This window comes from Nanorana parkeri, unplaced genomic scaffold (assembly GCF_000935625.1).
Source record: "Nanorana parkeri isolate BGI_ZX_2015 unplaced genomic scaffold, ASM93562v1 scaffold147, whole genome shotgun sequence".
NCBI classification, from domain to species: Eukaryota; Metazoa; Chordata; class Amphibia; order Anura; family Dicroglossidae; genus Nanorana; species Nanorana parkeri.
The window spans coordinates 1,231,865-1,244,557 of NW_017306415.1; the positions used below are offsets into that span (position 1 = coordinate 1,231,865).

Genomic DNA, 12,693 nt, shown 5'->3' on the forward strand with positions numbered 1-12,693 from the left:
TGTCTCCCTTCTGGATCATTTCTAGCACACAGCTGGATCCTCTGTATCCAGAGCCCTAGCTGTTGTATATAGTACAGCAGATAAGGGGAGAACACAAAACACATTCACGCCATACAGAACTTGAGGAAGCCCTGATCTCTAGTGGGCTGAGCGGGCGAATTCACCTTGTACAGATGTGCAGGTCTGTAATATAAAGGATAAAACACTATATGCCGATCTTCCTGCGATATTTGATTTCCTCACTGATTTGCTGCAGATCCCATTCTGTTCTCATTTATGGAATGCACTAGGTTTTTTTGAGATTTGAAAGAATAAATATTTTTTTAGTTTTCTTTAATACTCTATTTTAGCCCTGATGTTACTGCTGCTGACTTTTCCAAGCAGAGGCTGACAATACTGCATTTGACTTCTCTGTAAAATAATTGTAGGGCTTTGAATAAAATGAAGAACGATTTTTTTTCCTCTCGGGCAACCTGGGACTTGAATCAGTGTAGCCAAGTCTGCTGTTATTATAATGACGACGCTCCCTCGTTTGATGTAGATTTTACTCTGTACAGAAATTAATGTTAAATATATTAAAAGTAACAAATCTGGCTTCGGTTTGGCCTGTGGGAAAATTTTTGTTTTTTGGGGGGCGGGTGGAATTTGGGGCAGGGGAACTATATCACTACTGTGAATTGTGCTTCAATGGTAACAAAACAAAGAAAGCGATTCTTGTGGAGTATTCCTTCTTGCGGTGGATGTAGAATTATTCATGGACAACATGTATATGGTACAGACCTGTAAAGTTTTCTATGTCAAATTCTGTACAACTTTCTGTACTATATTGGTTCTCATCTGGCATATTCTAATCAGGTTATAGGTCAATAAAGTTTTTGAATTCTTTAATTATTGCAAACCAAGAAAGAGTCCTGATGCCCTTCTTGTGTATCAGGGAGAAAGCATTTGAGCACATGAATTGTCTTCTGTTTTTGACCCATAACCAATGATTTCCTTCTGGAAAGCTGTAAACTAAAAACCAGGCAGGTATTCTTTTCTTTTTTACCTGTTATAAAGTTATCATTATTTTGCAATGCTGTGTTTCCTGTTTCCTATTTAGTATTGCAGCATGCTACAGATTTCATCCGAGTGACTGTTTTTTAAATGGTAGTCAATAGGCAGAAATCTCATTTCATATGGTCCAAATCGATCATCTTTGCTTCTTCTGATGATTTAAATACAAATGAGCTAGAATGAACCAGAATTAAAGGAGAACTATGAGGTGAGTGATTTTCACTCAGCCTCATAATCTGAGCCGACCTGTGACAATGAGACTGTCACACGTCGGCTCAGATGATCAGGAAGTGAATGTCCCTCTGGATAGGCAGAGCCAGCTGTCAATCCCGCAGCTGGGTGGATCCAGACAGCAATGTCGGGATCCATTCCAGCTGTGGCGTCTCAGTATACCTCGAGCTGTAGCTCGCGGTATACTGAGATTTGGGTAACGGGAGGACGCTAGTTTGTGTTCTCCCGTTACCCTAAGGAGAACTATGGGGAAAAGCCCTAACCCCATAGTTCTCCTTTAAACATACAATATCATCATCTGTTTATGGTTTCATTTTTATCTCTGCTTTTTATACGGGAATAAAACTGTCTATGAACACACTAGTATGCATTATATCCCGCTCTGCACCTCAACTGGACTGACCAATGTTGCTATTTTCTGCATGCACACCACAGCCTTGAAAGTTTGTAAAAGACACCTGCCAACAATATACAGGGTTATTCACAAAAGGGTGAAGAGTTTGGAGAAGGCAGGAGAAGTGAACAATCTAGGACAACATATCAGAACTGGAAAGTAAGCCGAAATGGAGAATTTTTCTAAATCAGCTATTTTGTCCTAGATTGTTGACTTCTCCTGCCTTCTCCAAACTCTTCACCCTTTTTGAGTAACCCTGTGAGTTTCTTTAAATATGGACCATATAGAATCCATGGGACATATAGAAAACAAAAACAAATGGTAGCAGTAGTTTTTACATCCCTTGATGGATTCATAAATGTTCATCAAAACAGATTTGAATAGAATTACAATTTCTTTTTTATTTATTTTGTACCTCCCTTTGAAAATATGTATCTGGCTGTTTTGTTGCTCAATGTGCTTCAGTACTATAAATCACTGATCCAGAACAAGTATTTAAAGTGTATTTCAGGGCAAAAAGAAACATTCTCAAACCATCTCCTAAATTCCTGCTGTCCTTCCTTCTGGAGGGTGGCTACTTTTGTTCCCCATGGTCCCTGTGTGTGTTGTAAAATAGCCACCGCACCAACCTCACTCCCATGATGGACTACAATCTCATGTTTACTTACTGATTTGTATTGAGATTGTAGTACATCACGGGAGCAAGTGTGGTGACTACAACACACACAGGGACCATGGGGAACAAAAGTAGCCACCCTCCAGAAGGAAGGACAGTGTCAGCACCAATTCAGAGATGATTGGAGGATCTGCAGCCAAGTGGTACACAAATAAGATACATTTATGTTAATAGTTCAGGCACTATAGTTCAGTTTAGTGTCACTTTAAAGGAGATTGTTTTAGCTCAGTGTTCACCATTCTGAAAAAAGAGAATTAGCTTGTTGCTTCTACTACCAGCCTGTGGTCATATAGGGCCCCCAACATCAGAGACCTTCCCTTTGCACCCCCTTTTCCAACTGTTTCTGTACAAAGATTGAAAGTGCCCTGATCTGTTGTTTGCTTCCCCTAAACACTTGATGGCCCTGTATCTGTTTGGTGTAGATTTTGTTAAGTGTTTAGATCTGGCCTTTTCTTGCCTTAACAAGGCGGCTGCTAATATGGTGGAGGATGCATCTGTCTTTAAGGATCCTACCAATAAGCAGTTAGAGGTCCTTTCAAGAACTCTATTCCCCCTGTTAGGTCCCACCTTGCACCAATTTCTGGCTGACCATGTCTGACTGCGCAAAATCTTTAACATAAATCTAACCATTGCTGCCATTGACCAGCCATTGGTTTAACACATGGAGTAGATGGCTGTGAATTTGAAGTTTAGCTTTGCTGGCTGCATAAGCCCAAGAAGCACTTCTACATTTAGTTAAGTGCATCTGGACAGAAAAGGGTAGCACCTGATCCTGAAGACCATAAGTTTAGATGATGGTGTGCCTAAAAAACTTAAAGATGGTGAACAGAAATGCCAAGGTCCCCTTACCGGTTCCATCCAGCATGTAAAAAGAATCAATCATTCTGAAGAAGCAGTGGTTGAGAAAGAGACTATCTCCGAACCATGACTAGAAAATTAAAGGAAATGTTCTTTTGGTGAAGAGCTGACGCTGGGCAGAGGAATGGGAGATCAATGTCCTAGTTGAGGGGAAACTACCTTAGGCAGAAAGGAAGTCCTGGGCCTCAACACCATCTTGTTCCTAAGCAAAACCAGAAAGGATAAGGCCGGCAGTTCAGACACTTCCCATAGAGCTGATGGCTACAAAAAAATAAATCACCTTGTTGGTGAGTGTATAGAGAGGGATGTCTCTAATAGGTGTCACACAGTGATAATTAATGGGCAGAGAGAACCAGATCCAACACCCACAGAAGAGCTACCCCGTAGAAAGGTCTGAAAACAAAACTTGAAAAATGCTGAGAGCTAAACTCTGATCCAGCTCCAGAAAAAGAGAATCTGTCCCACGAAGAAACTCCTAGGGTGGAAGCCCTGAGACTCACACCAGATAAAGTATGCCTGCCATGTTCAATTATAGGAAGTAGCCTTCGTAGCTGTTGGCATCATAGGAAACACAAATCCATAGATGCCCCCGTCCCTCAGAACCTGGCCTTCAACAGCCATGCACTGAAAACCTGTACTTGGGATAAAGGCCATGGAGTGTCTGCCAGGCGTCTTACCAGGTCAGTGTACCACATCCGCCTGGGTAATTTGGAGTAATGAGGATCACCAGAATGACCTTTATCTCAATCCTGCAAAGCGGACAAGGAAGACGTTTCAGGGGAGGAAAAGAAACAAGGTATAACTATCCCACAACGTCAGTAGAGCATCCACTGCTTCTGCTAGAGAATCCCCATACCTAGAGACAAACCGAGCCAGGAGGTCCTCATTCAGCATCCCTCACCTGGAACACCTCTGAGTGTAGGGATCACTCCCCTGGTCTAGGTGCTGCCGACTTAGGAAGTCCACCTGCCCGTTGCCTACACTTAGGCTAAGCAAAAGTGTGATGTTCTGCCCAAGAGATAAGTCTTGCCGCGATTGTTCAGATAATTGTATGCTGCAGCAGTGTTGTCCAATTGAATCTGGATCTGATGACCTTCCAGCAGGACGTTCAAATCCTGCACAGCAGCAGGGGGCACTGGGCTCCTCTCCGGCTGGACAGGCTGACATCCATTTTGAGGCTCTCAAAATATGGGAATGAAGGAATTCCCTGATTTTCTGCAGAAGTATAGTGGGAAAAGCATATGCAGAATGCAAAAACCAAAGCAATTTCCAGGCAACCTTCTTTTCCAGAGAGTAAAGTGTTTATTGGATCCCAGAAATAGTTGACACATCCACATCCGATATATCTTGCACACTTAATACAAATGCCCCATAACCTACAACACCAGATTCCAGAGTAAGCTTTCTGAGCCACCAAGCCAGGGACAATATTGGTGCTAAACAAATTGATCTGTCCAGGGACCTGACTGATTTCTCCCCTGGCTAGAGAATGTAGTGGGCTGGAGTGTTACTGGACAAATAGAATAGAACTTGTGTAGAAGGAGGCTATCATCAGGCCCACTATGCTGAACCACTGCAACGTCTGGACAATCGATCAATAGAAGGCTGCACCAACTGTTTCCTCAATAGGAGGTTGTCTAACAGTCTCGCAATGGGAATGCCATAAAAGCGCAACAGGCCCAATACTAGGCTAACACTTTGGGGAACCCCTGAGGTGCAGATGAACATTCAAATGTCAGGGTCCTGAACTGATGAGTTGGGGCCACAAGCAAAATTAAATCTGACACGCAGGTACACGTCCCTAAAGAGAGGCAGTGACAGATAGAGAATTTTAATACGGAATGTGTAGATTCTAATAATGTCCTTCAGAACTTGGGATCCAAGATGGTGTGCATAGGAACGGGGAACAAGTTGGAGGAAAAACTCCTGAAACATTTTCACAAGGAAGGTTGTAGGTGAGCATCTAAGGATGAGGCAGGGCGCTGAGGTCCTGTGGTGTACATATGTATGCAAAGCAAACCAAACCAACTTCTGTTAACCAGAGATAGAAGTGACTTTTATTTTATTTTACTTTTTTATATGTTACTTTTATTTTTTTTTATTTATATATATATTTTTTGCACTTATTGTTATTGCAAAAATAAAGGAGAAAAACAAGCACATATAGACGATCGGCGGGCTATGGAGCCGCCGATCGTCTATATGTGAAACACCCGGTAACGGGTGTGTGCAATGGTCGGGTCTTTTCTGCCCGTGTGTGCCCGCGCGAGCAGAAAAAAAATGCCGTCTGGAGACGGCAACCCGCAAATGCTGCAGTGCCGTCCGTCCGTCCGTTTTTTTACAACAGGCGGACGGCAAGTGGTAGAACTTGTTTTGTGTCGAGATACGCTACATAAGGCAATCCTTTCATTTTCAATGGGCTATCAGTACACCTCAACACACTAAATGTACCACCACAATGCACAAATAGTGCGCATGTGTGTGTTGCTGTGTGCTGGCTGCCAAATGAAGGGAACCACAACCCATCGCACATAGCTCCCCGCATTGTGGTAATGTGCCCGTTTTATTACACATTACTGCAATCTACCAGTGTGAAGGGGCTATAATATTGTAGCAATCGTCATTTAAAGGCAGCAAACATTTCATGAAAAATATACTTTTATTAAGTTAGAAAACATACTTCATTACAATATACTTTCAGTCAACAAAAACATTACAAAACACAAATAAAACATTCAGTGCAGAAAGGCAAATGGGCTACGTAACAGTTTTCAGGTTAATCAATTCCTTATGAAGCTCAGGAGTCATCTGGCTCCAGTCACTAGACAGGTAAACTAGTAACAGTCCATGCTGCTACACGTGTACATCATTTCTAGAGCTTTGTGTCCCTTGGAAATCCAAGTATATAAGACCTGAAATTGTAGACATTAGAATACGGCTCTATGAACGCCACCCATATGGTGTATCTAGAATAGAACATGGATCATGTCAGACAGTTGGCGTGCTGAAATGCTGACTCAAGCAGCGTGTGGTCCCATTGGTGCCCCTCTGCTTAAAAGTCAATGGACTTTTGTTGAAGGAGTCGGTCTGAAAATTCTCATCCAGTGATTGCAGTATTGGGTGTAGTCACTGTCCGGGTATTCTATCAGGAGCATGCCCACCACTGTCAGGATAGGACAGCCCAGCATGGGGGATTCCCCTATCCACGCTTTTTGGGGGGGGGGAAATTCTGGTTACCCCTTCCATGCTATTCAGCCTGCGAGGCTGAACAAACATAAATCACTGACAACATCAATAACCACAAAACATCCCCAGATAGCCCGCCACTTATAAATATACCTGACTGTGAAGGATTTAAGAAGTCATGGAAGCCCTGTGGATAACATGGAGTGCTGACACTGCTGCAAGTCTGGAATGGTGCCGAGTGCAGCTGTTGGTGGGTATCTGGTACATGATTTCATGCCATCGGGACGGACAATCATGGTACTTATCTGGAAGCAGTAGGTGTCCATAAGAAGCATCTTTGATTGGACGGAGATTGTCTAGCGCTTTGTGATAATGATATAAAATGGCTGGTTTTGGTGGTCTCGTTACGTGACTGCGGATACCGCCACCAGTGATGGAGAGGCTGGCGATGGTACATATCAGGTTTTTTTATTGAGGTGTTTAAATGAATGATAGAAGTTAGCATTGCGTCATAGCTTGGTGGTGCAATATATTATATATATCTGGGGACTTGTTCCTTGTGGTTCTAAATATGTTTTTCCCCAAAGAAAGGTAACGTAATACTTTCATTTTCATGAATGTGAGGCTGGAAATCTGGAGACCTTTATAATGTATAATAGACACATTATATTTATACCTTTGTTAGCACTGCACGCCTCATGTTATATTGTAGATTTAGCACGGTCTATAGCCAAATGTATGACACCAATACTACAAACTTTTACTATAATAATCAAACTTCAGCTGTATTTGTAGCTTAGACCAGTGATTGGAAGGGTTAGAACCTCTGTCAATTGAATGACAAGGAGTGGGGTGTAATGCAATGCAATGGGCCACGTGGCTTAATCTCAGCTTGTGAGGAACTCCTGTGTACCTTCAGAGAAGAACATCCAGCTACTCTCCCAACACAAAGGAGCTGAATGAATTCTATCAGTAGTGTTTACACTCTGGTGGACATGGCGGGTTCCTGCTACATGAGCCATTTACTACCAATTATCTTCCGATTCTCTCTAACAGCCATCACATTCAACGTTTCTCAACCTTGCAACTGGACAAGACTTCCCAGAATCCTCACCTTGCTACTGCAATTGTCTCACTTCCTGTCCCATGTGTCAGTGCAAGTACAGGAAGTGTGATGCATACTGTGTATATAGCATGCCTGGCAATGTCCTTAGGATCTCAGCCCTGGAATGTCATCTCTCTCACTTAACTAGCAACAGCAGTTGGATTTTCCATTGATTTCATTCCAATGACTTTGCTGTGTGAGCCCCCTCCCTGTATTTCGCTGTTTTCCTGGGTCCAGCTCAACAAAGTCAGACTAAGTTTCAGTTAATGGTGGAATACAGCAAAGTACATATGCTGTGTAGCAGCGTCAGAAGGAATAGAACACAAGAAGGTTCATTGTCTACTGTTTTCCCTCTAAAGTTTTCTTCACAAAAATATGAAATTAAATTATTATTGTAACATTCATCAGCAACAAAATAAGGAGGAAAGTGCTTCAGTGATGAACATTAGTCCTATAAAAGGCACACGCAGGGCTGTGCTAAGGACTGGATCTGAGAAATCGCAGAGGAAATATTGTGCATCATTTTCACTGGCCTTAAAAAAAAGAGACTAGCATAGAAGGCGTAAAGGTTGTCACAGATCACCGCCCAGTACAGCAGACTTACACTGCTGATGTTCACCCGTGAGCAGTAGACAAGCCCTGCCAGTTGAAGGTTAAGGCATTTTCATTGGTTGATGTCTCCTGGTTCATCTGGCCAGCCATAAACCTCTTAAGTGTCTCCGATGTGCCGGGGCGCATCCAAGGCTCTGTCGCTACGGTGTCCACAGACTGCGGTCTGCCACTAAACTTTGTAGTGTAGCCTTTAAGGATGTCATCTGCATTTCCAAAGCCATCGGGATCTCCATCTTGAAATGTAAGAAATATAAATTAGTATTTAAGAACGCATATGATAGCTCTGCCGCTCCTCTCACATGTCCTTTAGTACAATTACAGTACAAGATTAACTCTGTGAAGATGTGAGCCAAGGAAACATGTGCACACTTAGAGAGTGCACTACAGCACAAGTACAAGATAAAAGGAAACTTTGAGGCCCATTAATAAAGCAGCTTGTAAGAGACAAAACCGTTTCATTGATAAAGCACAGCGCGTGTTTAGTCCTCCAAATCCCTATTCATTTCAATGGATGGGCGGGGGAGTGCTGAAAGGAGGGGAACCCATTCACATGACCTGTCAAAGTCATGTGACCAGCCTCTCTTCCAAGCACAGAATGTTCTCTGCAGCATTCTGCGGAATACTCTATGAGACACCGCAGGCTCCACAACACTCTCTACATTTTATAAATAAAGCACCAAATGCAGATATGGTGTGCGGAGCACACGGCGAGGCTTAACAGAGCGCAGATAGCTGTGTCCTCTCTCTTTTATAACTAAGCCCCTTTGTGTCAGGAATATAACGTCTGACCCCGATCTGTCACATCTTGTCCTGGGTGGCGTTTTCCACACTGTCCCCAAAACCACCATTTTCCTGTTCATTTTAGCACAGTGCAGTGAAGAGAAAGTTACACCAAGCGCACATACGCAGCTATTTGTCTCAATGGGCTATACTGGCCTCTGCTGTTTGCTATTCAGGAAACTGAGCAATCTGTCTCATTCTCGGTTTAGGTGTATACATTAATACATTCATTGCTTCTGAATGGAAAATGACTCAGAAACTTGGGCAAGTGAGAGGTTCCGTGTCTAAAGGATGAGCCAATAGATGTTTACTTTTATTCTATATGTGCAATGTGGAGCTACTATAGGCAACAAAACCAGGCCTGCCTTTTCATACACAATGCTCACCTATGCTCACGGTGCTTTTCCGAAGATTACTCAGCCTTCTCAGACGCTCCTCATTCCTGATCTGCAGTTCTTCAACATTAAAGCTGGAGGCAGAGTTGACAGAGAGGGTGTCTGGCTGGGTTAGGCGGAGTGGTGGCACAGGAGGGATGTCATTCTGCGGACAGAGATATCATTGTTTATAACCCCCAAAACCATAATGAACCCCAACTGAGAAAAGAAGAAACATTTCCACCACTAGATACAAGGAATCTCATCATACATCTAAGTCCATGGTGAGCTGCTTGTGTCGTCTTCGCTCCCTGGCTGCAGAGAATGGATCAGTGTAGGCAGCATATGGCTCTCCATTCTCACCTTTAAAAAAAATCAGAAACATGTATTTAAAGGTGAACTCCCGCCTTCCCCCACACTTGTAGTAAGTCCTCTCCTGTGCTGGAACGGAATACTCTCAATTCCCTGCAAAAGTACGTCTCCACATATAACTCTGGGAACAGTTATCCTGAGCCCACCTTCATTTCCCTGTCTGAATGACTTCAATCATTCATGAATCCCCTCTCCTCCTGATCTTTTCTGTTGTCCGCCTGCCTCTCACAGCTATTAACTTTCTCTGACATCCATTATTTTTTTCAGAGCATTATAGGAAAAAACACAACCTAGCTATTGCGCTGCCGTCTGTCAATCAGCAGATGAGGACCTGAAGGAGAACTTTCTCCTTCAGTTCCCTCCTTTGCTGATTGACAGCAGGCAGTGGGCGGGTGCAATAGCCAGCCTGCTATTGGCTATTGCAATTTTCAATATCCAATAGCAGGCTGGCTATTGCTCCGAGCCACTGCCTGGTATGTTTACATTCAGGTGCCTCAACAGGCAGCTGTCATTCCCCAACTAAAGCTACTGAAGTGGAAAGGTGACACTAGAGATCTAATAGACCCCTTAAAAATAGACACCTTAAAAAGAACCTGTCATCTCCAATGTGCTATCACATAGGGGGCTTGTGAGGCCCCCCTCTCCCATGTGATAGCAATTAGGAAAAAAGTTTTAAAAAATGAAGTTAAATACAATAAAAATACCAAAAAAGAAAATGTAAAGTCCCCTCCCATGTGAACGCTCACTTACTAACGGAAACATAAGTTATGTGCACCTGCGTACGAATACGAAGATTGTGTTACGCGTCAGGTATCGCCGCGTGTGCCAATTAAAACTGTAACTGAAAACTGTCGTTGAAAATAAAGCTTTTAAACTTTTAAACAAAAAAACTGGCTCCTAACTTTTTTAGCTGGAGGTATTTTGGCACCAGAAACAAGCCTGCACAGTGGAAACGGCAATTCTCCAATAATGGGGGAGGGGCAGCTGCATTTAGAATCACACATTGCTGCATTGCTCAGTGTATAGATAACCTGATAGACTGAATAAGACACGGTGTGACGTTACCTATAAAAGCACTCTCTGACTCCAGCAATGACGTTTTCAGGAGGTCTTTTGTCGGATCTTTAAGCTGTAATGGTGGAAAAAAAACAAAAAATGAGTTAATCTGTTACACTCCTATCTATGGTAGGTCCAAAGCAGCTAGTGACTAAACATTAGGGATGCACCGATACCGGTATTTCGGTACAGAGTACCAATATTTTTTTTCGGTGCTCTCCAATACCGAATACCGAGTACCGGAAGTCCCATTCAGGAAGTCAGGCGGCGTGTAAAGACTCGCTACCCGGCTTCCCCGTTAGCAAGGAAGCCGTACCCATGCTTCTCGTCACTATGCGACGAGAAAGCATGAAGCCGGCTTGCTGGCCAATCATGGAAGCCGGGCGCCGTGAAATGACGCGGCGCCTGGCTTCCTGATCGGCCAGGAAGCCGGCTCCATGCTCCCTCGTCATGAGGTGACGAGGGAGCATGAAGCCGGCTTCCCGGCCAATCAAAAAACCGGGCGCTACGTCATTACACATCGCCCGGCTTCCTGATTGGCCAGCTTCCCGACCAATCAGGATGCCGGGCAGTGCATCATTACACTCCCGCGTCACTCACAAGTGACGAGGGATCAGGAAGCCGTGACACGCTTCGAGTACTCGCCCAAATACTCGGTATCGGCACCGATAACCAATCGGTGTATCCCTACTAAACATGATTGGAGAATGTCATGCTGCACTATACTTGCGTTATCAGAGGCAGAGTAAAGTCAGGAATATTATAGTATCGTATAATAACCAATCATCATTTTCGGCAGCTCCTTACCGCTTCAGTGTGATGAAGACTGTATGCAGGAAACGGCTCCAAAGCTGTAATAAAAAGCCAGAAAAACAAATTAGGCTGCTGGTCAAATCACCTACTGCACCTCGTAGTGATGATTCATATAACTAAAGGCATTTTTTTTAGATTTGAATAGAGTAGTAACGGATTAGAACCCCAGTCAGATTTTTTGACACCGGTGTCGTTATGAGGATTCACTCTCTCTAATTGTCCTGATCACAAATGTCACAGGGACTGAAATCCAACATTTTGAGTTGTCACCAGGACAGGAATAGAGTGGAAATCTTCCAATTAGAACACTTGTTCCCGTGACAACTGTAAAGATATCCTCTCACTTTCTGATGAGTCTACAGGATAGGAAGTGAAAGAAAATGAGACATCAATTGGAAAAAAACTAAACTGAAAACGGTTTTTAATGTTCCCCTTCTCTGTCCAAAATGTAGAAAAATGTTTTGGCTTTAGTTGAATTCAGGGGTAGTTGGAAGCTCTGCCCCTGTGTGGACTCTCCTCACCATCAGGTATCCCTGGTCTCCTTTTCATTCTGTTCAGGTTCCTCTGCTGCTCTCGAAGCAAGGCTTGCTGCTGGATCTCCAGGGATTGGTCATCCTTTGGAGGGTCAGGAAACATAAACCTCACTCCTTCGCGGGTCTCGGTATCTGTTCCACATTATAGACAAGTGAAGTCAGAGCAAGATACAACATTGAGGCAAAGCATTGAGCACATTAGCCCTGCAGTGTTTTTGTCCTGGGTTCAGTTCTCACAAGTGGCACTGTGTGCATGGAGGCTTATGTGAGTTTTCTCTATGTGCTCCTGGTAGGCTAAGCGCCTTTTAATGAAACTAGCACTAGAGGACATTTGTGGGTGTGCACTGTAAGCTAATGTGATTGGTTCTACATACTCCCCACAAATCACACTCACAAGTGGCACTGGTCATTACTTACTAGGTCTTTATTGAGTCTATAAAGAAAGAGTTACAATCTCTGCTTTATATCATCCTACACACAGAGGACCTCAGACAGCATTGCTGGTCTAGGAATTGTATGCATAATAAAAAAGCATTCTATGCTACCTCAAACCTGTGACTGGTCATGAGAAGGAGAAGCATGACATAGTACAAGGTTGCCATGTATGTTTAGCTTGGCTGTAATTGGTGTGAGTGGGGGGGGGGGGCGCT

The 12,693-nt window shown here is 43.4% G+C and overlaps 1 protein-coding gene across 1 annotated transcript in view; it reads right to left on the minus strand.

Moving 5' to 3' along the window:
* Positions 1–7,821: 7,821 nt before the first annotated feature.
* Positions 7,822–12,693, minus strand: part of CSPP1 (centrosome and spindle pole associated protein 1) — a 63,483-nt gene continuing 58,611 nt past the window's right edge. Inside the window, exons 30-36 of the mRNA XM_018554207.1 lie at positions 12,032–12,175; positions 11,505–11,548; positions 10,707–10,770; positions 9,541–9,632; positions 9,282–9,435; positions 8,067–8,342; positions 7,822–8,027 (exon numbers count right to left, since the gene is read on the minus strand). Of these exons, the coding sequence (XP_018409709.1) occupies positions 8,119–8,342; positions 9,282–9,435; positions 9,541–9,632; positions 10,707–10,770; positions 11,505–11,548; positions 12,032–12,175 (722 nt within the window). The 3' untranslated portion in view covers positions 7,822–8,027; positions 8,067–8,118. The remainder of the gene's footprint in view (positions 8,028–8,066; positions 8,343–9,281; positions 9,436–9,540; positions 9,633–10,706; positions 10,771–11,504; positions 11,549–12,031; positions 12,176–12,693) is intronic.